This window comes from Carettochelys insculpta, chromosome 1, assembly GCF_033958435.1.
Source record: "Carettochelys insculpta isolate YL-2023 chromosome 1, ASM3395843v1, whole genome shotgun sequence".
Classification (NCBI taxonomy): domain Eukaryota; kingdom Metazoa; phylum Chordata; order Testudines; family Carettochelyidae; genus Carettochelys; species Carettochelys insculpta.
Genome location: NC_134137.1, coordinates 156,732,970 through 156,759,399, shown reverse-complemented (window position 1 = coordinate 156,759,399; position 26,430 = coordinate 156,732,970). Strand labels below are relative to the sequence as shown.

Genomic DNA, 26,430 nt, shown 5'->3' with positions numbered 1-26,430 from the left:
ATAAAATCTCTGAATTTACTGTTGCCTTTGTCAAACTTTTCGTCTTACTGATTAATTTTTCAATATGAAAAAGTATTTTATGTCCAGTCTCCTACAAGAAAGAAATGGTTTCATGGTTTTATTTTTATCACTATAATTAGTCAATACATATACTTCTGGTCACATTTTAGTACCAGTTATGTGGGTGTAAATATGGATTAATTCTATTACAGGTTGAACCTCTCTAGTCTGGCATCCTTGGACATGACTGGTGCCAAACCAGACAATCTGCTGAACGATGGGAGGTCAGTATTGTCTGCAGCATTACCAACACTTCCAACACTTAGTGGTCTCTAAAGAAGACACTGAGGGGTAAATTACGGCTAAATAACAGCACAGAACACTGAGAGCCAGGACTGGTAGCTGTAAACTAACTGTGTAGAACTGTGGCAAACTTGGCCACACCCATTATAAGTGGACATCCAGCTAGCTAAAATCATGCTGGACCACAAATGTTGCCTGATCAAAGAGTGGCGGATTAGAGAGGTTCAACCTGTAGCACCAGAATAACTTTGAAATTACACTGGTGTGGGCGAGATTAGAATTTGACCCTAAATTTACAATGCATTTATGTAGGAGCCCCTTCCAAGGAACTGTATTACAAACAGAGATGTGTAAAATATTAATAAAGATGTGACCACACTTCTACAGCTTTGGATGAAAGGAATAAATAGCAGAGAAAAGAGCTGTCCAATAAAGAAAAAGCCAGGCGAATTGGGAGGGAATATTTTAAACATGGGGGCCATCACTCTTCATATTTTATATATTCCCAAAATGTGCGTGTCAAACATTTTTAACTGAGGTTTCTAAAAAGAGTTTAAGACTTGGCTGGTGTCGAGAGAGAATAAATTATAAGGGTATAGAAAGGCATTCTACATGGAAGGTAAACCACACCATACCATAAACACAGCTCTTGTTATAAATTACAACTCAACAGCCTGCTGTTTTCATACTTGAAGGAATACATCACAAATACAGCTTTATGCTGTCTTGTTAAATTATATAAAAAGTACGTATAGCTCTGAGGAATCGTGATTCCTGCCTGGAAGAGTTAGAAGTGAAGACGATTTTGGCTGACAACCCTTCATGCATACTCAGGATCCCACAAGAGCAGACGCTTTTCTTTTAAATGGAAGCTGAGATTTTGAGCTATCAAGTGACTCCAGGAACTTAATCTCTGGGCACAGACTTATGGTGCTTATGCATTTAACCAGCACTATTTGAGAATCAAGACGCTGAGGGGAGAAATAAGAATGTTTCAGAAATTATATTTTTAAAAATAACTTTTCTGTCACAGTTGAATTTGAAGCCAGAGAAACTGCATGCAACAGGCAACATCCCCACATAACCCTACATATACTCCTCAATCGTCAACTGTAGTACCCCAGTACTCCAGCCTCAGATAAGAAACTGACATCCACGATAAATTATAAGCATGCCGTCTAGTTTGTTTATTCCAATACGTACTGTCCAAAAGTGAGTTGTTTATTAATGAGTGTATTTCTGATCATAGATGTGAGTACAGTTGTTAGCAGCGTGAAGTGATTCATTGTAATTTGTATTATTTCAGTATTGTACTTCTCCAACGCATGCAGAAAGGCAAGTAAATTAAGACACTTATTCTGCATTAATTTTGTTTTTATGGCTCTCACGTGGGAAGCCCCTCCAATCCTGAAAATAAAAATATGGACACATCTCTCAAAGGTGTAGTTGCTGCTGCAGGGAGGATTTGTGATACTGTCCCTACAATTTGCTCGTAGACACAGCATCATGGCACAGACTAGTCCATCTGAGTCTATACACTGCAACAAGTTCTCAGCTTTTAACACCTATCTCACATGCTTTGAATTTGGCCCAAAGGCGTATTTATATCTGATAATGGGTTGATCCTGTGATCGTGTTCCTGTGCCCTGCTAACTGCACAGCATGGTTTTTGGTATACCAGAAGCCTCTCACAGACATACAGGAATGAGGCAATTACAAATGTGTAGTAGGTTTATTTTGATTCTGAGGCAGACTCCATGCTCCCTCCAGATGCTCTGCCGATGCCAGCCTGGGCTTTTCTAGGCACTGAATGATATCATGAAACATTGCTGGAAAAGTATGCTACCAAGCTGACAAAATTTCCTGTGTGTGCTGAGCAGCACATTGTCAACTGCAACAACTAGCAGTCTGGTGCTGGCTGGTACATGACTTCCACCTCCTTCAGGCTGATTGTAAAAGCAAAGCATTTTGAGACACAAGCAAAGTGGTCAACAAAAAGCTGAATGTCCTCAAGCATGTATGCAGTGATCATGCATGCAATGGAAAAAAAAACCACACACACACTACAACTATAATAGAAAGCACTGTTGAGTGCAATCAATCCCATTGGCTTCTGAGCCCCTAGAGCCGTGTCTACACGTGCACGCTACTTCAGAGTAGCGGCGCCAACTTCGAAATAGCGCCCGTCACGGCTACACGTGTTGGGCGCTATTTCGAAGTTAACTTCGACGTTAGGCGGCGAGACGTCGAAGTCGCTAACCCCATGAGGGGATGGAAATAGTGCCCTACTTCAACGTTCAACGTCGAAGTAGGGAATGTGTAGACGATCTGCGTCCCACAACATCGAAATAGCGGGGTCCTCCATGGCGGCCATCAGCTGAGGGGTTGAGAGACACTCTCTCTCCCACCCCTGGGGGGCTCTATGGTCACTGTGTGCAGCAGCCCTCAGCCCAGGGCTTCTGGCTGCTGCTGCTGCAGCTGGGGATCCATGCTGCATGCACAGGGTCTGCAACTAGTTGTCGGCTCTGTGTATCTTGTGCTGTTTAGTGCAACTGTGTCTGGGAGGGGCCCTTTAAGGGAGCGGCTTGCTGTTGAGTCCGCCCTGTGACCGTCTGCAGCTGTTCCTGGCACCCTTATTTCGATGTGTGCTACTTTGGCGTGTAGACGTTCCCTTGCAGCGCCTATTTCGATGTGGTGCTGCCCAACGTCGACGTTGAACGTCGACAGCACCAGCCCTGGAGGACGTGTAGACGCTATTCATCGAAATAGCTTATTTCGATGTCGCTACATCAAAATAAGCTATTTCGATGTAGCATGCATGTGTAGACGTAGCCTAGAAAGGCCAACTTTACTTCCAGGGAAATTCTGTGCCACTACGAACACACAGAACTAATGGACCATGCATTTTCTGCAAAAAATAAAAACAAAAATAAAAATAGCTTCTGCCAGAAAATGACTGCAGTTCTCCCTTTTGCCCACCAGAGGGACACCACTGCAAGCCAGATGGGAAAGAGAAAGAACCTGCAGTCCCTTCTTCACTGCACCTATTAGGCCAGGTCAGGGGATATGGGGAGACACACACCAATGGGCAAAAGAGGACTCCTAAGGGCTAAATGCAGAAGACAGGATGGGGTGAATGACAGGGGGTGCAGAGCCGGGGTGGGGGGTTGGTAAAGGGGCTGAGTGAGAGACGCATGGGGACAGGGATGCAGGGCCACATGGGAACAGGTGGCACAGAGACACCTGGAGACAGCAGTTAAGGGCTAACTGGGGTATGCAGAACCACGTGGGAATGGGGGAGTATATGTCTGAGTTGGGGGAAGGGTCATGTGGACGGGGTATGAGAACACACAGTATATTATATAAATTATTACCCAGAGTTCTGTATTAATTTGCCTAGTAAGGAATCTATTTGTCAAAATACATTTCCTGAATATCTTTTGTCATCTGTACTTTTACACACATTTCATCTGAAAAGTATTTTGAAATAAATTACCAAAATATCAGAGACTGGTGGGATTATACTGAATTATTTTGACAAAATATGAAGAGTTTTGCAGAACTTCAAAATATTGTGTGCAGAATGTTTAGCTTTTGTGTGCATAATTTTAATTTTTGGTGAAGAATCCCACCCCCAGAATATCAACTTGTACCTTACTTTTACACACACATGAATTTTCCTCTTCATTGTTAGCCAGACTCCTAATGTTGGTATAATAGGCAATTAAAGAACTCCTTCTTTTATGTCATTTAGTTCCTTGTTTAATTTTGTTCCTCATATCTTGATTTTGTGTTGACTGGTCATCTTCCCTTACTTGCAACCTCCACTTTTATTATTAGTTTAACACTGACTACTCTAGCCAGCCTGTCCCTGAAAATACTGGTGCCCCTTCTGAGCTAGAGGTGCTGCAAACTACACAGCTCCCTCTCTCCACAGAATATGAACCCAGGTTTATACCACTTACCTAGCCAGGAGCTCATTTTTAGAATATTCTACTTTCTGTCTGTCTCCCTTTTCTTGTGGGACGGGAAGAATTTGAGAAGATTACTTGACCATTCTGCTTCTTCAGCACACTTCTGAGGTTTCCAAAAGTTATCATCCGCAAGATATCCCACAACTGAATGTTATTAATGCCAATATGAGCCATCACCAAAGAGAAGTTACTCACCTGTGTAGTAACGATGGTTCTTCCAGATGTGTCCCCGTGGGTGCTCCACAGTAGGTGTCGGGCTCACCCCGGCGCCGCAGCTCGGAAAATCTTCAGCAGTCTCTGTCGGGTCGTGCATGCGCCGATGCGCATTGGCTCTTCGCACGCTTACGGTCACGTGCGCGATCCGGTCCCCGCCAGTTCCTGATCAACCGCTCCGGACGCCCCTGAAAAACACACAAACAGAGCTCCGAAGTGGGGAGGAACAGGTGGGTAGTGGAGCACCCACGGGGACACATCTCGAAGACCCATTGTTACTACACAGGTGAGTAACTTCTCTTTCTTCTTCGAGTGGTCCCCGTGGGTGCTCCACAGTAGGTGACTACCCAGCAGTAACCCCCCCCCCCCCCCGAAAAAGGAGGTGGGTACCCGATTTATGCGCAGCTTGCCCGTGAAAGGACTGCTGTCGACAGGCGTGTATCCTCATCAAGCATCCTGTGCATGGCGTAGTGCTTGGCGAAGGTGTCATAAGAAGACCACGTCGCCACTCTACAGATATCTCTCAGCGCAATGCCTTTGAAGAAGGCCGTTGACACCGCCATCGCCCTAGTACAGTGGGCTCTTGGTGGAACTGGCAGAGGAGTCTTGCAAATCTCGTAACACAGTCTTATGCAAGACACAATGTGATTTGAAATCCTCTGTGAGGACAGTGCTTCTCCTTTTGACCTGGATGCAATGGACACCAGGAGTCTGTCCGTTTTCCGGAAAGGTTTAGTTCTATCGATGTAGAAGGCCAGTGCCCTTCTTATGTCAAGTAAGTGCAACCATACCTCTTCATTTGAGTTGTGAGGCTTAGGATAGAACGAGGGCAGCACTATTGGTTCGTTGATATGAAAGTCTGAAGAAACCTTCGGAACGAAGGCTGGGTGTAATCGTAAGACCACCGCTTCTTTTGAGAAGATCGTGCAGGGTGGTGTGGACATTATGGCCGTGAGCTCACTCACTCCGCGAGCTGACGTGATTGCCAGGAGGAAAGTCGTTTTAATAGTAAGTAGTCAAAAGGGGACCGTAGCCAATGGTTCAAAGGGCGGTCCCGAGAGGGTGTGTAGAACTAGGTCTAAACTCCATGACAGTGGTATTGGTTTCTGAGGGGGGTACAGATTCACCAACCCCTTTAGGAAACGCGAGACAACAGGATGGGCAAATGTGGTTGATCCATCCTCTTCATGCCGAAACGCTGATATAGCCGCCAGATGCACCTTTATAGAGGATAGCGAAAGTCCGTTTTGTTTGAGTTGTAGCAAATAATCCAGAATCGTAGGTATGGTGGTGTCCTGGGGTATTAGTTGCCTGGAGGAACACCATTCGGAAAAACGCAACCATTTGTGCCGATAAGTCTTTCTGGTGGAAGTTCTCCGACTACATTCAAGGACTTGTTGTACTCCCTCTGAGCATGTAGCCTCTAAGGCGATTAGCCATGCTTGCAGCCGAAGTCTCTTCGGATGCGGGTGCAGTATTGACCCCCGAGCCTGAGTGAGAATGTCCAGTACTGTTGGTAGGGGAAATGGCCGATGTTGAGCCATGCGCAAGAGCAACGGGAACCACGGTTGGCGGTCCCAGGTTGGGACTATGAATATCATGCGTGCTTTCTCCCTTCTGGCCTTCTCCAAGACCTTGTGTATAAGTGTCGTGGGAGGGAACGCATAAAGTAGAGGGCCCTTCCATGGGATCATGAAGGCGTCCCCCAAAGACTCCTGTCCCATGCCCACTCTGGAGCAGTACTGGGGACATTTCTTGTTTTCTCAGGTGGCGAACAAGTCAATTTGGGGAAAACCCCATCTGCAGAACACTTGGTGAAGTAGGTCTGGACAGATCTGCCACTCGTGAGTGGGCGTGAAGTGTCTGCTGAGTTGGTCCGCCTTGACGTTGTGGACCCCCGATAGGTATGAAACTTTTATGATTATACTGTTGACGATGCACCAGTTCCAGAGTCAGACCGCCTCCGCACAAAGCGTACGAGACCTGGCTCCCCCGTCGGTTCACATAAAACATGGTGGTGGTGTTGTCGGTATTCACGCTGACTATTTTTCTGCGCAGATAATTGTGAAAATGCCTGCACGCATTGAACACTGCCCTGAGCTCTAATATGTTTATGTGCAGTGTCTTCTCCGTGGGGGACCATAATCCTTGAGTGGTTTTGTTGTCCATGTGAGCCCCCCATCCCATATGGGAGGCATCTGTTGTAATGAACACAGTAATTTGCGGTTGGCGGAAGGGCACTCATGTCAGGAGATTCTTGGGGTTTCCCAACCATGTTAGCGAGCTTCGTGCCTCTGTTGTAAGTGACACCCTCTTGTGGACGGTGTGCATTGAGGGTTTGTATACGGTTGCCAACCAGTGCTGCTATCCTCGCATATGCAGCCTGGCGTTTTGCACCACAAACGTGGTGGTTGCCATATGCCCCAACAGTTGTAAGCACGTGAGAACTGGAACAGTGGGGCTGTACGTTAGTAGTTGTACGAGAGATTCGATGGCACGAAAACGAGCCTCGGGTAAATACACCCTTGACGTGACTGAGTCTATCCGAGCCCCTATAAACTCTATATTTTGCGTGGGGTCGGTCTTTGACTTTGAGAAATTGATGATGAGGCCCAGTGAGGTAAATGTTTTTGTGGTGATGTGTATCATCCGTAATACCTCCGCCCGGGAAGTTCCCTTTAGCAGGCAATCGTCCAGGTACGGGAAAATGAAAACTCCCTGTCTGTGTAGGTATGCTGACACCACCGCTAAGGTCTTGGTGAAGACTCTGGGTGCTGAAGAGAGTCCGAATGGGAGGACTCTGTACTGGAAAGGATCTGTGCCCACAAGGAACCGGAGGAAACGCCTGTGGGCTGGATGAATTGCGATATGAAAATACGCATCCTGTAAGTCGAGGGCTGCAAACCAATGGCCATGGTCTAGTGCCGTGATTATTGAAGCCATCGTAGTCATTTTGAAGCGCTGTTCGCGTAGGTACTGGTTCAGTGCACGTAGATCCAAAATGGGTCTCCACCATCCTGTCTTCTTTTCCGTCAGGAAATACCTGGAGTAGAACCCTTTGCCTTGAAATTGTTCCGGTACTCTCTCCACCGCCCCTATGAATAGGAGGTGGTCCACCTCCCGCCTTAATTCCGGTAGGTGAGAGGGGTCTCTGAGAAGGGGTGCGGTGGGAGGATTTGGTGGAGGTAAAGACTGGAAGGGGATCGTGTATCCCGTGTTTACAATCTCCAATACCCACTTGTCCAACGTGATGCTTTTCCACTGTGGGTAAAATGGCTTGAGTCGGTGATGGAACATGTACTGAGATTGGCACTGAGGTACGGTCTTGGCTTCGTAGCCCTCGACATACCCGTCAAACTTGCTGTCTTGCACTTTGCCCCGCGGAGGCGTTGCCCTGCTGTGGCCGGCACCTGGGGCCCTTATAATGTGTTTGTTGATGACGTCCCTGATCACACCCCCGTTGAAATTGGGTATGTTGCTGTTGGTAACCATAACGGCGTTGCTGAGGATAAAATTTCTTCCTTCTGAACGGTGGGGTATATATCCCCAAAGTCCGAACTGTCGCTCTGGAATCTTTGCTCGAGTGTAGGACTGAGGTGGTCGACTCAGCAAACAATTTTATTTTGTCGAAGGGGAGGTCTGCAATTTTGACGTGTAACTCCTTTGGAATGCCAGATGTGTGAAGCCATGACTCTCTCCGCATTAGCACTGCAGTGGCCACGGCGCAGGCTGCTGTGTGCGCCACATCCAGTGCAATCTGCACGCCCGCTTGAGAAGCCGCGTAGCCCTCTTGCACAATTGCCTTAAGAATTGGCCTTTTATCCTCCGGAAGGAAGTCCATGAGGGCAGTAAGCTTGGAATAGTTGTCGAAATTGTGATTCGACAAATGAGCGGCATAGTTGGCCATGCGGAGCAACAGAATAGAGAAGGAGTAGGCTTTTCTACCCAGAAGATCCAGTTTCTTTATGTCCTTGTCCAATCCCCCAGATTTGTACTGGGATGATTTGGACCTGTGTTGGGACGATTCAACCGCTAGCGAGTTTGGCTGTGGATGACTAAATAGAAATTAAATACCTTTCGCAGGGACGAAGTACTTTTTGTCCGCTCTTTTGTTGGTAGGAGGAGCGGATGCTGGAGTCTGCCATATATTAGTGGCTGCCTCCATGATTGCATCGTCCAGAGGAATAGCAATTTTAGAAGAAGATGGAGGCCTGAAATTTTTAAGAAGTCTGTGGTGTTTCTCCTGCACCTCCGCCACTTGAATATCTTGGGATTGAGCTACTCGTTTGAACAGCTCCTGGAACTGTTTCAGGTCATCTGGGGGAGAAATGTCTCCAGGGACCATGGCCTCGTCTGGCGAGGATGAGGAGGCATCACTATGGTCTCTCTCCTCCAATTCCTCTGGATCCTGGCTGTATTGATGTGACTGCCTTTGTGGAATTTCGAGGTAGGGTTCAATGTCTTTAGACTCAGCCTCTGATTGGGGAACTCGTGGTGTTCCCCCAGGTGGAAGCAGAACACTGTGGCGTTGAGGGGTGGTCGACGGGGATCCATAGTGAGACGTCGACCTCCTATGCTGACGCCCTGCATAATGATGGCGGTCGTAGCAACAGGGACAGGGGCCCGGCGATGGAGACCTGGATCATGACCCAAGGATGTAAGGGTGGTGCCTGGAATGTCAAGACCTCCGAGATGATACCGACGTACGAGGAGAGCCTCTGTGAGAAGACTCGTAGGGATCTCTGCTAGATGATGGAGAAAAGCGTGCAGACCCCTGGGATGGACTCCGAAGAAAAGGAGAAGGACGTCTGTGGCAGGCTGAAGGTGTTGCTGCCCGTCGAATCTCCGGTGGTGATCGTGGTGACAGAGGCAGCGCAATTACCTCAGGAGAGGGGCTGCAGTGCCTGGTCTTCGTTTTAGCCTTTACCCTCTCGGGTGGTCTTATCGGTGAGCTTGGTACTGGAGCAAGTGTCATGCTGATTTCCACTGCTCTCGGTGCCGTTGTCGCCAGTGCCGTCGATCCCGGTGCCTCTGGGGAAGTCTCGATCGGTGCCGCAGTAGCCGGTGCCGGACTGACTAGTGCCCGCACGGCTCTCGGTGCTGTCTCCCCAGTAGCTGCAGGGCCTTGAGTGGTTGCATGCGCCGCGGCTTTACCAGTGGAGGAAGTCAGTGTGAGCGGGCCCTTTGTTACACTCGTCCCGCTCCCAACAGTAAAGGGCAGGGATCGAGTAGGCGAGGCTCTTCTTTTCTTCTGCGCAGAGGAGGTCAAAGAGGCAGCCTTCCTCTTGTGCGATCCTGAAGAGCCCTCCGCATGCGTTGCCTCCGATGAGGCAGGCTGAAGTGCTTTGTCAACTAGCAGCATCTTCAGCCTCATTTCTCTATCTTTTCTAGCTCTATTAGTCAACTTGGAACAATGGGAGCACTTCTGGGGAACGTGCATCTCCCCGAGGCACCGTATGCATCTGCTATGGCCATCCGAAGCAGGCATGGCCTCCCGGCAAGATTCACGCTTCTTAAAGCCAGGGGATGGCATTGTTAAAACTTAACTCTGAGTCCATAGGTGCTAATAGCACACTTAACAGTCTATTAGGTGATGTTAATAACCGTTGGCCTTTGAAGGCTGACAAACAAAAGCAGCGGGCCCGCCCGGAGGCGGCCGCTGCGGTTTTAAGATAGTCTTTAGCTTTTAACAACTTTTAACAGAGTAACTAACTATAGAACTGCTAACTATGAACTGTTGAAAACTATTAACACGAGAAAAAATAAGATTTATCTGTCTCAGGCGTTGGAGCCGGAGAGGATTCCGTCTGCAGCCGTTAGCGGTTGAGAAGGAACTGGCGGGGACCGGATTGCGCACGTGACCGTAAGTGCGCGAAGAGCCGACGCGCATCGGCGCATGCGCGACCCGACGGAGACTGCTGAAGATTTTCCGAGCTGCGGCGCCGGGGCGAGCCCGACACCTACTGTGGAGCACCCACGGGGACCACTCGAAGAAGAATGGATACTTTCCCGATGACTTCAAAACCCTATCCAAATCTTAGTGTGGTTCTGGGAAAGCACCAAATAACCCTGCCATCTACCTGTCCTTTGTAGTATGTTCTTTTGAGTCTTCTGAGCACTGAGTTCCCAACACAGATCATCTACCTTCCATGGATGATAGGAGAATTCTTTGTGGGCAAACTTAATCTTCTTACAGATTGGACCAAGCTGCTATCTACCGTAAGTTCCATACATCTCTCCATATCCTTTGATCAGACGGATCTTCAAAGGTATCATCAACAGTTTGCATACTGAGGTCCTGGTACTGAATGGAGACTTCAAGCGCTGTGAATTTCCCTTCATCCATCTTCAATCTGGTGACCCGAGCTCATCCATTCTCATCTATCTTCCAACAGTGGGAAAACATTTTGTATTTTAGCAGCCTTTTGAAATGTGGAAGCTGGAAATGTCACCAGCAGCTCTCTCTGTCAACCAGCCAATACCATGCAGATGTCTAACAATCCCATGAATCACAGCATAGGAATGGCAGCCTTATTGTGTGGGGAAGGAGCAAGAATGAAAGGTGGGAAGAACATGAACATGGTGGGTTCCCACCTCAGAAAGACTGCACACCAAAAGATAAACAAGGAGTGCCTCAGCTTATAGACTGTTGGATCTTGCCTATGCTAAGAAAATTTGTAAGCCTCTTTCCGTACCAGTTTAAACCAAAGTGTAAACCCCATACATCTATTTAAATCAGTGGGTCACCTAAGCATGTTGAGATGACACTCTAGTGGAAACACCTATATCTGTCTCCATGTATGGTTTCATTATTGGTAGCACTATTGCAGCTCCACTGCTACTGAAAAATGCTTACGAGCTTTTCTACAGATTGACTTGTGGCAGAAAAAGTGTAGTGGACAGGGAATACAGGTTGGAGCACACCCTGAGTGGTAATAACCCAGACCATGGAATGTTTAAGTTTTTGTACACATGCTTAATGTGGAGATGGTATTTCACAGGAGGCTTCCATTTAAGGCAAGGTTTCTCAGCCCATGGGGTGGCCAGCTTTTGTGGCTCTTATCCCATGCGGCCAGCTGGTCTCACCTGTGTAGTCCAGGCACTGAAATCTCTGGGGTCTCAGTGCCACTCAGGTTTTGCTCAGATAGGCCAAAATTGAGTGACACTGTGACCACACGAGCTCAGTCAATTCCATATATACAAAATTGATCCAGTCAGGGGACTGAGGCCAAACCTGAGCAGCACTGCAACCCCAGAGAGTCAATGCCCCAGAGCAGACAGCCAAACCCAACAAGCCCACCCCACAGGAGCTGCCCCTCTGGGATGAGTGCTAGTAAGGACCTAACTCCCCTGGGGAAAGGCGGGCCTTCCAACACAAGTTTGCAGAAGCAGTGTCCATTCAGTCAAACTGTACTCCCAGCTATCCTTGAACCCTTTGCTGAAGGTAATACAGGCTGCAATGGACTAGTCACTCTCACTATCTTTCTGACTGCCTGAGCCAAAGCATCCGGCAGATATGCTTGTAATCCTAAAATTAACTAAATTCTCATTTGTTTTCATTTTATGGTTTTTAGACTTACTTCTTTACATAAATAAATTTGAACTAGCTGATATTACTTGAAATCTGGTAGGATGATTCCCAGGGTTGAAATGTTAAAACCAGTGATAAGGGATCATAACCCAATTGCCAAGATTGAGTAGGTGAATGAGAAGAGACAATAGCATCACCTGTTTGATGGTCACTGACAATTTGGAAAAAAAATTATCTAGACAATTTCTGGATCGATATCCTACGACATAAAGCACATGATGAGGGATTGCAGCCAAACAGAACCCCCCACCTTTTCTCTACTCCATCTTGTCTCTCCTGGGTGCTTCACAGCACCAAAGGGTTAAAAGAAGCAGCTCAGCCCTGGAATGCCCGAGAGCGCATATGTGCTTATCTCAGGCACAGTCTTTTTGATGCTCCGGAGCAAAGACAATGGGCTAATAAACAGCCAGGCCTAGGACTGCCCTTGGCTAAGTACCATCAGTTGATTCGCCTACACAAACATCCCAGACGGAGAAAAAAATCTCCGGCCCATAAAGAAAGAATGCCCTAAAATCATCTCCACCCCACAGGTGTGAACCAGTCTTGTGAGAACTAGTGTCTCAGACAAGTTAATTCAACTGGCATCTTTTGAGATAAGGAGGAGCGTACGTGACCCAATGGGTATAAAGTAAGAGTCTGGCAGACCCTCTAACTGAGCTCCAATTTCCTCTACCTGCCGGTCAGTAGGGTCTTTGCCTCCCCAAGTCCTAGGAGATGCCCGTTCCCCGTTATTATTGCTTCTTCCAGAGGGACTGAGTGAAAACACTGGCCACGCCATGTTGGTAATGCAGGGGTGAGAATAAGACCTGTTAAGTGTATTGCTTTCCTTTTGTTTTCTTTGTGCATATGCAATACTAGATCTATGAATTGTTATATGCTAGCTATTGGCAACTAAAGAACAAAGTGTAAACCTTGTAATCTTTGTAACAAAGTATAAATCTTGTAAGCTTGCAACAAAGTATATATCTTGTAATCCTAAGAATTAAGTCTCCTTAGTCAATAAATAAGTAACTGGTTAAGTTTTTAACCTGACTCTCCCTGTTACTGTGCAAGCTGAACACAAAACAAAGAACCAAGCTGCTTTTCAGCTGCATTAGCCTGGTCATTGGTGAGAAGGTGCTGACAGCTGAGCACTGAGTCGTGCTGCCTCCATGGAGCAGACTCTCTGGGGTACCCGTCAGCCACCTTGGCTGCCCACTGCGCAGGGACTTTCTCGTCCTAGCAGCTAAAGACTCAGGTGTGGGAAGCTCTCAGTGCAACCGCTGGGGCACCCGTCAGCCTGTCCTGGCTGCCTGCTGCGAAGGGACTGTCTGTCCTAGCAGTTAAAGACTCAGATGAAAATAAGGGCATAGGTGGTACCTCACCTGACCATCGGCTAACAGGGATTAGTTGGTATCTGCTACATACCACCAAATCACACTTAGGAAACAGGATAAAAGGCTTTTTATCTACCTTTCTAGAGGGTGTAGAGGCAGAAAATGGCTTTATGTTCATGGAGGACTTCAATCTGAGTGACATAACTCTGGAAGTTTCATGTTGTCAGAATTCAAACTTCCCTGGAAATTCTAAATATTATAGTTGTCAATATTCTAACTCAAAAAACATTGCATCCATCAGAGGAATTCTATATTAGATTCTGTCTTGACAGATAAAGAGGCATTAGCCACAGAACTAAAATTTAACAGTAATTTAGATTAAAGGGATTATAAACTTGATCAGTTCTGACGTGCAAACAGAATGAAGACCAGACTCGTGATAGATGTACTTTATAGGATGCAGATCCACATTAATCCCAAATGAACTATGGCTTAAATTGAGTTTAGATATTAGCATGAGAAATAAGCTAAAAGCAAGTAATCAAAAAAGAAGAAAATCATAAGAAAAGAGGATAGTTTGTGTTAAACTTGCGGTGATTCTTAAAATATCAGTATTATACTGTTTAAGATTAGGGATGAGGCCACAGAACAAGAAATATTGCTCATTAGGTCATAGGTGCAGTATATATTTAGTTTGTTTAGTTTTTTACAAAGAAATGCTTAGGTCACCAGTTAGGGAGAAATATGGGAAAATGAGATCAAGCCTTGCAGAAAGAAGCCGTATCATTAATCTCGTCTTGATCAGGGCACAGAACAGGGCTTCCTCCACCCTAACTAAAGTCCAATTACCAGCAAAGAGATCAGTTGTTTTGTTTGCTACAGTGAAGGAAAAACCCTTAGTTTTTTCTTCCTGTCAGAGCTTTCCTTAACACAACCCCTCAGCCCTTACCCCCTGAATCACAACACAACGGGAAGGTGCTTCCCACACCTGATTCTTTTCTGAATATTTCAGTCAGTGCCCTTAATTGTAATGGTGGGACATGGAATATAGGCATGTATAAGCTTAGATTTGTGCTTCAAACGTAAACACCAACAAGTGGCCCTTGGACTAATAAAATACTTGGGTGGAAAATGAGTCAGGATACACCTTAAAACCTATTAGGAAAATTATTTCTGACATACTTGGTATTTTCCAGGGGCCAATTTCACTCAGCTTTAAACAATTATGAACAATCAGCTGGGAGGAAGACTGAGTTAGAAAAATGTGAAAGATCACTGGGAATGCTCAAGAATACGTTAAGAGATACCCACAAAGTCACAACTGAAGAAGCAGCAGTGGAATGGGTTACCTAGAGAGGTGGTGACCTTCCATCCTTAGAGGATTTTAGGGCCAGGCTTGACAGAACCCTGGCTGGAATGACTGAGTTGGGACTGATCCTGCTTTGGGGAGGTGGAAAGGGGCAGTGGAGGGGAGGGTGGAGTGCAGGACTTGATAACCCCCTGATATCTTCTATGATTCTCTAAGAATCATTGGTCAAAAACTGATCTAGTGTAGAAGGGAAGCGAAGGAAGCATTTCTTCCCCTTCCCCCTCCTTCTCTTCCCCACCCCCACGTAAACAATGGCTAGCTGACATTTGAATTTGTAAATATTATAGTCATTTTTAAAAGGAGGGAAAGTCTCATCTCTACACCCATCCCGCATTTAATGAGTACTTTACTTATGAGTACTGGCTAAAACGAGGAACATATATACCTACCTTCATTCACTATGTAAGTGAACTTCCCCTGCTTATATGAGTGGGGTCCCTGGCCGGGGGGCGGGCAGACCTGCAGCCGGCTCAGGTCCAGCTGTGGGGTCCCTGGCTGGGGGCTGGAAGACCCACACCTGGAGCCTTCTCCCTCCCTTCTCTCAGACATGCAGCTGTCTGACAGCCCTGCAACTGGTGGAAGAGAGGGAGAAGGCTCTTAGCCTGGTTCCCTCACCTGTAATGGCAGGAACATGAAACTAACCAGCCATGGGATGATGAGTTTGCCAGCCCTGCAAGCCATGGGGAGACTGGAACCAGCCACTTCCACTCTAGGAGCCAGGAAACCGACCAGCCCTGGCGGTTCCTGGCTCCACTCCCCTTGCAGGAAAATTTGAGTTATGCAGGGGTTGCAGGAACAACACCTGCGTAACTCCAGGGTTTACTGTATTAGGCCCTCCAACCCCACTGTCCTCACCCTTGACCAGGTTTTAACTGCTTCACCGGTCCCAAACTGCCTCCAGCCTTAAACCTACCCAGCAGCCCCAAACCTCCTCCAGCCTTACACTCCCCCAGTAGCCCCAAACTGCACCCAGCTTTACACCTCCGCAGCAGCCCCAAACTTCCCCCAGTCAGACAACCCCCCCAAACCCTCAACAACCCCAGTCTTAAACACTCCTCCTCGCACAGCCTCTTCACTGGGGCTGCTAGGCTGGGTGGCTCCCCCAGCACTCCTGCTTCCAGCACTTAAGTGTTAAGGTTTCAGCACCTAGGCATAAGGTAACTGCTGTCCCTAGTGATAGAGATAGCTGCCATCTCCAGCAGTTCTCGCTATTGATAGCTATCTGCCTGAGGCAGCAGTATTAAGAAACTGCAAATGGCTTCTTTAACAGCCACATGCAGCTGGAAACTCCCCAGCTGTCAACCTTTAATAAATTTAATGGGACCCATGTTTGGGTCCCAACCCATAGGTTGGGAATCCCTGCTCTACACACATACACTACATCCTACTTCTGATGCCAAACTATTCAGATACATCAGAAAAATACCTAAACTCAAATGGTTTATGTCAAGTTAAAAGCACTTGGAACAAATTGAAGACTTTTACGTGTATTTTAATGGGAATTTAGTGCCACCTTTATGAGTTTTTGCCTACAAGGAGAACTTTGGGAACTAATTGTACTTGTACAGTTAGGGATGAGTGTACTTTTTAAATGAAAAGTTAAATATTTTCACGAGCCTATATATTTAGACCCTTCTCTGGAACCCCCCCACTCATGCATATGACGAAGCAAGATTTTGCCCATGAAAGCTTATGCTCCAAACTATCTGTTAGTCTATAAGGTGCTACAGGACTTCTTGCTGTTATTGAAGATACAAACTAATTCGGCTACCCCTCTGAAACTTAAATATTTTAGTTAGTTAACCATATTACATATAAATTTAAACACAACTGAATTTAAATTTCATCTCATAGCTGCAGAATCCATCTCAAAATGTAGTAATGCTGAACTATACCCTAACGCAGGCATGAACGAACTTTTTACATCAGGCCCCACTTTTCAGCCCTGAAATTAGCAGGGCCGCCCACTCCAACCTGCCTGATGTAATCCAAAAAATGGAAACTTCAGTTATGTTCATATGAAGAAAAAAAACAGTTTGGCTTATGTAAGAAAATTATGTAGAATGTACGAACTTTATGAACCGATATATAAATGTGATTACACACACATAAAAACAGTAATATATTTCAACAATTTTAATGAGATGGAGAAGCCTGAGACCTAGCAGCCAATCATGTTGTCCCCCACTTGCAAAATTTCACACCCTCCCCCCGGCTTCTTTGCTCACCCATGCCCTAATAAATGGGTCAGCAACCTTTGGGATACAGACCATTAGTTAATCTGCTGGCAGGCCACAAGAACTTTTGTTTACATTGGCTACCCATAGGCGTGGTCCCCCACAGCCCCTGGTGGCCAGGGTTTGCCATTCCCAACCCATGGAATCTGTTGGAAGTGGCGTACAGCACATTCCTGCAGCTTGCATTGCTTCCAGCACACCAGAGGACTACCTTAATGGGCCACATGCCAAAAGTTACTGACCTCTGCCCTAATGTTTCCTTTGTTTGGGATAACTGGCCAAGCCAGTTCAATTGCTAATCTAATAGCACAAAAGGACTTAATTATGGGTTTTTGATAACAAGCTACTTTTCTTGACTGAACTCTAAAATTGCCATAATTGTAGTTACAATTTAGTAAGTTACTGTACAAGCCATCCAAAAAAAATAGTTCGGGCCTGAAGAAGAAATAAAGCAGCCCCTCTTTGAATTAATTCCAATTAAAGAAAAAACATGTCAGGGCATGCACTGATTTCAATGAAAAACAAAACTATTCTGGAGGAATTTAGGGTATGGATTGAGTGTAAAGCTGTCTCAGTGCAAAACTCTATGGTGTTCCAGTCACAAAGATCTGTAATTCATCTAGTCTGCGTACAAAATCAATGTCACACAGAAAGCAAAAACAACAAGTAGCCCTGTGGCACCTTAGAGGCTAACAGATACTTTGGAGAATAAGCTTTTGTGGGCAAAGACCTGCTTCATCAGATGCATGAGAAAAGCAGGAGTTCAGAGTCTGGAGAATTAACAAACATGAAGCTAATGGTTTAAATGAAGGACCCATCCAAGCAGGTACTACAGTGAGGACCCATGATGGGTGAGCAGAGATTTCAATGCTAGAGGAATGCCTTAATATATCACTGAAGAGTGAGAGAACACTGTATCATCTTGAATAATAATAGTTAATAGCATGGTGCAGAGCTACTTACAATAAAAAATTACTTGAATAAAAAGAAGGAGCACAAGTGCAAGATCTAGCTAGCTGGCACCACCAGACACAAGAAGAAACTGAGGATTGGTTGGTCACTCAGCCCCTTTTATGCCCTCATTTAGTGAAGAGGGCAGGGTCAAGGGCATGAAAAGCACAAATGGATACTCCTGGCTAAATTATTCTGATCTCCAGTATACTGGGTTCATACACACCACAAATGAACACATAATTGACTCATGGTTTTTCTGGGACCCCACTCTTTAAATACCCTTCTGAAACCCCCCCATGCATCTGATAAAGTGGGTCTTTGCCCACAAAAGCTTATGCTCCAAAATATCTGTTAGTCTACAAAGTGCCACAGGACTTCTTGTTCTCTGTCCCACGAAAGCTCATCATCTAATAAATCATTTTGTTAGTCTTTAAAGTGCTACATGACTGCTCTTTTGTTTTGTTAGAATGCAGACTAACACAGCTACCTCTCTGTCACTGGTCTATATAAAGTGTATTTCTAAACTACGAAGTATTGTCAGCTTCACTTATATCAAAACCCAAAAGTTGATTAAACCAGTATCTCCCGTAAGTGTCCACACTTGCTCCCACTGTTTACAGGTCATGTCCACTCTGGGGGTAGCAGCATCCATAGCAGGGTCAGCAATCCCTGGCATGGGTGGTAAGAGTAGCACATGAGCCAATTTTCATTGGCACAGGAAACAGGAACTCAGCCCCACACCCTCGCCCATGCAGCAGGGAGCTTGCTCAAAGCCATGCCACCTGTGGATTAACAAAAGATCAGCTAATGCTACCAACACCACCTGAACAGTAAAGGTCTGCTGCTTAATGTATTTACTAATGAAGCTGTTGTAAGTAGAACAGTTAGTAACTTTAAAAAGTATCACCAGCACTCAGGCGATGCACAGAGAGCAAAAGGTCAAATGGCAGCAGTCCACTTCAGAAAGGTTGCTGACCCCAGATCTATAGTGTGAACAATGCACTGTGGGTATATATCCTACAGTGCAGTGTTGTGAGACAATAGAGCTGATCCCTGCGTATCTTGGGATTCACTCTGAGTTCTCCCACAGCCAGAACATATGATGAGATGGCAGTAGAATTTTTACCTTTTTTTTTTTTTGGAAAAATTGTAAGACTTGTCATATTAAGGGCTGCCTTCTTTCTCTGTACAGGCTGAACCTCTCTAATCCGGAACACTCTCATCCAGCAAAAGTCCATAATCCAGCATGATTTTAGTTAGCCAAATGACCACTTACCATTGGCGTGGCCAAGTTTCCTGTGGTCCCATAAAGCCTCCAGTCCTGGCTCTGTGTTCAGTGTAAGAGTATGCTGTTATTTACCCCAAATGTCTTGTAAGAGCCCAGAAAGCAGTGCAACTGTTGGTAACATACTAGACAATATTGAATTCCTGTGGTCCAGATCCCAAGGGTGCCGGACGGGAGGGGTTAAACCTGTAGTAAGAGGCACTGTACAGACTAGTATTCACTGCACTTTTCTCGTTCATGCCTCTTGAATCCAGCTGGTGGCACTGTGGTATTCCAGGGGCTTTTAGCTCTGAAATTCTCTTTCCAGTAGCACTTTGAAAGTGATTAATTCCTTCAGCCACTACAACTTTTATATGGAGCAGTCTGTGCCTCCATGGCCACTGGAGAAGCAGCGGAGGCCCAGGGAGAGAGGGGGAGGTCAATTATGCTGAGCCCCTCTTTTATGAAAATCCATGCCCCTCCAAACACACACACTTTGCACACCCGATGTAGACAAAGCCTCAGAGACAATTAGTGAACCAACAAGAGCTTCTCTCATCAGCTTTGGCGTAAATACTTCCCCTCCCCGAGAGGCAGTAACAATGACAACAGAAGAGTTCCCATCACACAGATCTAGCTACACTGGAAGTTTGTTATTATAACTGCATTAATCAGGGTGGAGGAAAATCCTGACCACCATATTTATAGCAACATGAGCTTGTAGTGTAGAACAGGGAAAAAACAAGCACTCAAAGAAGAACCTTTAAATAACAAAAGTGTTAAATATAATACTTGGAAAATTCACAGAGGGACACAGGACAGCATCAAGGTGAAAAAACCTGTTATTTTAACCAAAAAAGTTAATAAAACAAAAAAACAGTCCTGTAGCACTTTAAAGACAAACAAAATTTATTAGGTGATGAGCTTCTGTGGGACAGACCCAGTTCTTCAGATCTGGAAATTTAGATAAATGTAAATTGACACAACGAGAATTTAACAGAAAGATAGGAAAAATTAAAAGAAAACTGAGGAATCAGCTAAAAAGGACAGAAGGAGGGGGAAACAAAAGAAGGAAAGGGGGGAAGAAAATGACTTATTGAAAGTTAAGTGAGTTGCCTGAGATCGCCATCAATATCAAATATGGGGAAACTGTCCTTGTAATAGTAAAAAAAAAAAAAAAAAAAAAAAGCAGTCCAGTAGCACTTTAAAGATTAACGAAATAATTTACTAGGTGATGAGCTTTCATGGGACAGACCCACTTCTTCAGATCATAGCCGTACCAGAACAGACTCAATATTTAAGGCAGAGAACACCAAAAATAGTAATCAAGGTTGACAAATCAGAAAAATATTATCAAGGTGAGTAAATCACAGAGCGGAGGGGCAGAAGTGGGAGGGGGAAGTCAAGTATTAGATTAAGCCAAGTATGCAAACAGGCCCCTATAATGACCTAAAAAATTCCCATCCTGGCTCAAACCATGTGTTAATGTGTCAAATTTGAATATGAAAGAGTTCAGCAGCCTCTCTTTTGAAATTGTTGTGAAAATTCCTCTTCAGTAAGACGCAAACTTTCAGGTCATTAACAGAATGGCCCACTCCATTAAATTGGTGGCTGACCGGGTTGTGGATTGGGAGTGTTTTTTATGTCTGTCTTGTGCCCAATAATTCTTTGTCTCAAAGACAAAGAATTAACTCTCTACATTTGTCAACTTTGATTACTATTTTTGGTTTTCTGTGCCTTAAATATTGAGTCTGTTCTGGTACGACTATGATCTGAAGAAGTGGGTCTGTCCCACGAAAGCTCATCACCTAATAAATTATTTTGTTAGTCTTTAAAGTGCTACTGGACTGCTTTTTTGTTTTGATAGTATATAAACTAGCACGGCTATCTCTCCATTACTGTCCTTGTAATGCATAAGGTAATTGTTATCTGTGTTGTCTCCCTTTGTAATCTGGTGTTAAAGTCTCTGTTTTAGGATTCAGGTCTTCAGGTCATGAATGCTATGGCCTACTCCACTGAAATGCTCTCCGACAGGTCTGTGCGCATCCAGATGCCTAATGTCTGTTTTGTGTTCACTCATTCTTTAGCAAAGTGATTGCCCAGTTTGTTCAATATACATAGCAGAAGAGCATTGCTGGCACATGATGACATATATAACATTCGTGAAGTACAGGAATATTAGCTCCTGATCATGTAACTGGTGTGGTTTGGTCCAGTGATAGCGTCTCCAGAGTAAATATGTGGACCGAGTTGGCAATGGGGTTTCTTACAGGGGAAAGTTCCAGGATTAATATTTCTGTGGCACGGCCTGTCGTTACTAGTGAAAATTTCCTGAGGTTAGGTAGCTTGTCTGTAGAAAAGGGACAGGTCTCTCACCCAGAGTTCCAAGAACGCAGCATCATGTTCCAGTATAGATTATTGATAACGTGCTGGAGAGGTTTGAATTGGGGGCTATCGGTGATGACAAGTGATGTTCTGTTATTGAGCTTCTTATGCCTATCTAGATGTAGCTGTTTTCTGTGTATTTGTCTGGCCCTGTCAATCTGTTTTTTTTCACTTCCCTGGGTGGGTAACTATATTTTATGAATGCCTGGTGAAGATCTTGAAGTTTTTGGTCTCTCAGTAGGAATAGAGCACATGCAGTTTTATCTAAAGGCTTAACTATAAACGATGGATCGTGTGATGTGTCCTGGATGGAAGCTGAAGGCAGGTAGGTAAGTGTAGCAGTCAGTGGGTTTCTGGTAAAGAGTGGTATTGATTTGGTGATCGGTGATTTGTGCTGTGGTGTCCACGAAATGGATCTCTTGTGTGGAATGGTCAAGGCTGAGACTGATGGTGGGGTGCAGGTTGTTAATGTTGTATATACAAAAGGGTAGTACTTTCCAAATCTAATTTTCATTATTTTTCCATGTCATGTTGTTGTAGCCCTGTTGGTCTCAGGATATGAGAGAGACAAGGTAGGCGAGATACAAATGAGCTCTTGCAGGAAAAAGTTAAAAGATTAAAAAAACAGTAGGTAAACACTTCTGACATCAGGTAAACATCTGACTTCAGTCTTTATACTCAAAGAAAATCTGCTTTCAACACTTTCAAAAGACAAATTTAGGATCTTAAATTCATAATTTTGCTAGACACTAAATTTAATTGACTGAACAGAAAGCGCATTTATGGCTTACTATAATCTGTACCCCACTCACCACACATTTCAAAGAACCATTCGAGGTGAATTACTTATACTGAACAAGCTGTTTCACCTTATGTTTGAGAGACCGGGGGAGAGAGATAATACCTCCTGAGGACCAGCTACTGCTGGTGGGAAAGATAAGTTTTTCAGTCTTACACAGAACTCTGCTTCAGGTCACTTTGCATTCTGCAGTGACACTGAGTTTACACCACAGCACCCATCAGTACAACTGTGATGCTGTAAGACAGCTAGTATAGACATGGACTAAGCTGTTGGAAAACAGTTGTCCCTTCAGCTTAACACTCTTGCCTCCAGAAGACATGCTAGCTATGGTGGTGAGGGAAGTGCTCCGACCATCACAATGCTGTCCACACTGGTGCTTATGTCAGTCAGGATGTGGATTATTCAACTTGAGTGACAAATTATACTGAAGTAATTGGTAGTGTAGACATAGCCTGAGTTAGCTTCCAAACCTGAAGAAAAGCTCTTAGTAAGATCTAAAACCTCCCTCTCTCACATCAACAGAAACTTGTCCAATTAAAGACATTATTTCACCCACTTTGTCTCATTTTTTTTGCTCACACAACCTAGCAATGAAAACAGAGTTGTCGGTTTGACTTTCTGGGTTGCCTGCAGAGGGAAATCCAAGAAAAGTGTAAAAAGAAGCAGCTAAAGAACCATTGTATCAAAGTAATACTTTACTGTTTGGATTGCAAACACAGAACATAGAAATGTTTAAGTCTCAACAAGACATTTTGTATTTTACATTATTTCATTTTATTCCCAACCCCATTTACACAAACCCAATTCTGGAGTTATTAGGGTACCTGACAGTTTCCCTTCAAATAATGAATATTTCTGTTACTGGGAATTTCAGCTAACAGAGATACAGCAGGGTCTACTTTAAAGAAAATAATTCAAAAGAAAAAATGGCTTTGCGCTTTATTTTACATATTTACTATGTGTGAAGAAGGCCTAAAATGTTCTTTTCCCCCTCAGACTTTCCTTACCTTTCATATTAGAAATCAAACCTAAAAGATGACTGAAAGACCACAGTTACCTGGAAAATACAAGAGCCAAAGGAGTGAAAGTTATCTAAACTTATGTCTACACTACTGCAGGAAGTCAAGCTAAGTTACGAACTCCAGCTATGACAGGGTGGATCCGGCCTGCCACACCTTTTAACCTGGCCTGCAGCCCTGCCCTGAAGCACAAAGCAGTGATGCTCAAAGCAGCTAGCTACTCCCTGTCTCTCTAGGTACTACAGCGAATGTAGAGGGGCCTCCCGCTGGGAACAATGGGAGCTGAGACATTTTTCTGGAGGCAGGAGGCTGTGCAGCACAATTTCTGAGCACCCATTGTCCGATTTCCAGCCAACAGGAGATCAGAGATTTTGCAGGTGGCAGACCTCCACCCAAAGCCTCCCCCTCTCCCCACAGCCCAGAGAGCCAGGTGGAATAGCCAGTTGTTTTGAGAGGTCTGAGGCTGCTGGCAGGCAGGGAAGACTGCCTGAGAGTGCTGCTAGGCAGGAGCTACTGAGGTAAGTGCCCTCCCATTCAGAACCTAACTCTGGCACTCCATCCCCTCCAGCACCCCAGCTTCCTCCCAGACTCTGCACCCCTTTCTACACCTCTCCCCATGCCAAAATCCTCCCCTGCACCCCAATAGTCTACCCAAGTCACAGCCCTCCCCCTCCCTCAAACTCCCTCTCAGACCCCACCTTCTCTCCTGCATGCCAGTCTCATACTCTGCACTCCCTTCTGCATCCAGCCTCCACCCCAGACACACATCCATAGAAAAGTGTAGCCCTTGACAACTTACCAAAATCTTGTAGCAGCCCCCAACAAAAATTATTGCCCACCTCTGCACTACTTGCATAATGTGGGGTTTACGCAGCAGGGTTGGGGTCAACAGGAGAAACACTCCCATCAACTTACCTTACTCTTGTTGTCAGGGAGGAAAGTATAGAGGTCAAATGCCAAATGATCAGCAGTCGACTTGGCAGGTGTTCACTAGCATGAACTGTGGAACAGCAGTGAGTTCTGACAACGTATCTCCAGAATTCCTGAAAAGCCTTGGCCCCTGTGCTTGTCTTTGGCTTGTCCAGTTCTTTACAAGGATCTTCAGTGACAGTATGCTACCAAAGATATGGTGCACTGCAAAAGTTGCTAGCCTCCAAAAGCCTAGTAAGGATCCACATCAAGCATCAAGCTATCCATATAACTTCTCTCAGTGTGCTTTAAGACACTGGAGTTCTTGGCCCTAACAGTGCTTATCATCTGACATGGAGAGAATTTTGAGCCCTGAGCAAGAGAGCTTTCCCTGAGGCCACAGTACATGTGACCAAGTACTTGCACTGAACATATTCACTGAAAATGGTTTCTAAAGAAATTTGAAAACAGGCACTGTTTTCACTAACCTAACAGTGGCCTACAATACAGCCTGCTCATTAAGGTATCAGGTCCTGTAACCCAGGGTCACACATGTTGCTGACCTGTTCCTCCACAGACACTTCAGAGTTCACACACGGGAAAGGTGACAAGTGCTCAGAGATGACCAAGTAATACAGTGAGGATGGAGCACTCTGCAAATGCGAAACAAAACTGCAGTCCAGTTGCAGTTTAAAGACCGACAACATAATCTATTAGGTGATGAGTTTTCATGGCCCAGCCCCACTTCTTCAGATAGTGTCCCACAAAAGCTATTAAATTAGTTTGTTAGTCTTTAAAGTGCTACAGCACTGCTGGTTTGTTCTGTTAGAACACAGACTAACACAGCTACCTCTCTGCCACCATTCTGCAAATGCAGCCACTCTGTGCGCCTCACAGTGAGCTGGAGGGCTCGCACCTGAGCTAGCCCGGCTAACTCTCGGCCACGGCTGCGAAGACAGTTCACAGCGACAGAAAAAGCCGCCTCTCTCCCTCCTGCACGCTCAACGTCAGTGGCTCATCGTGGCCCTTCCAGCTCTCAAGGTCCCTCGGTCGTAATACCAGCAACAATCCTGCCCGAGCCAGGCCCCTGAGCGCTTCGCCCAGAGCACGAGCCGGGACCTGCGGACGTCTGGGCAGGCAGGGACACGGGCGCAGCCAGAAACCAGCGCATGAAGCCGCCGTGGCTACGGGGGGAGGCAGGAACCCGGCGCAGAGGGAGCCCGCTCGGCCTCCCGCGGCGGCGGCGGCCCCTCCGAGGCAGAGAGCCCCGCCCAGGAGAGAGCCCCGGCCCCCTGGGCATCGCCCCGCTCGGCGCCCGCACCCCACGCACACGGCCGGCGGAAGGGGGGGGGCTGTGCCCGGGCACCGCCACTCACCGAAGTCGAGGAACTGCTTGATGGAGAGCGGCGAGGGGGAGAAGCGCGAGTAGTGCTCGAGCTGCCTGGGGATGGGGCTCTTCAGCAGCGCCCCGCACAGCCGCATGATGCGCCGCGCCTCGGCCGGGCTAGTGACGAGCGGGGCCAGCAGCGCGGCCGCCCCGCGTCATGCCGGGCAACAGCGAGGCCGGCACCGCCCGCCCCGCCGGCTCAGGGCAGCGAGGGAGCGACGGCACCTGACGCGCGCGGGCACGCGCGCGCATAGCCCGGCAGCCGGCCAGCGCCGGGCACGGGCACGGGCACCGCCGCCGCCACTCCCCGCGCGCATGCGCCAGCCGGCCCGGCCGCCTGGCTCCGGCCAGGGGCGGGGAGGGGAGCGCGGGGAGGTTGACAGGGGAGGGCTGCGGCCGGGACCGCCGGCCTGACGCAGCGGGAGGGAGCGTCGCGCGCACAGGCAGCCTGCCTGTCCCTCGTGCTGCCTGGCACAAGGGGAGAGACTGTCGCGCGCACACGCACACGCACATTCCGAGACGGTCTGTCGCGCACATATGAGAGCAACACCTTCCACGTGACCCTCCTGGGGTCAGTGACACGCGCAGACATCTCCTTCCCCCTGCGGACACCCTTCATGTCGTCCCTCCTGGCACGAGGGGAGAGATTGACACGCACACGCACACGCACACGCACAGCAGCACTGTCCGCGTAGCCCTGCTGGCAC

The 26,430-nt window shown here is 46.4% G+C and overlaps 1 protein-coding gene across 2 annotated transcripts in view; it reads right to left on the bottom strand.

Annotated features, from left to right (window-relative positions):
• Positions 1–25,975, bottom strand: part of PDK3 (pyruvate dehydrogenase kinase 3) — an 80,275-nt gene extending 54,300 nt beyond the window's left edge. Inside the window, exon 1 of one of the 2 annotated variants that reach the window (XM_074994484.1) lies at positions 25,713–25,975. In XM_074994484.1, coding sequence (XP_074850585.1) covers positions 25,713–25,818 — 106 coding nt within the window. In that variant the 5' untranslated portion in view covers positions 25,819–25,975. Of the gene's footprint in view, positions 1–4,472; positions 4,647–25,712 lie in introns of those variants that run through there. The other variant, XM_074994475.1, reaches the window with a different exon arrangement.
• Positions 25,976–26,430: the final 455 nt, after the last annotated feature.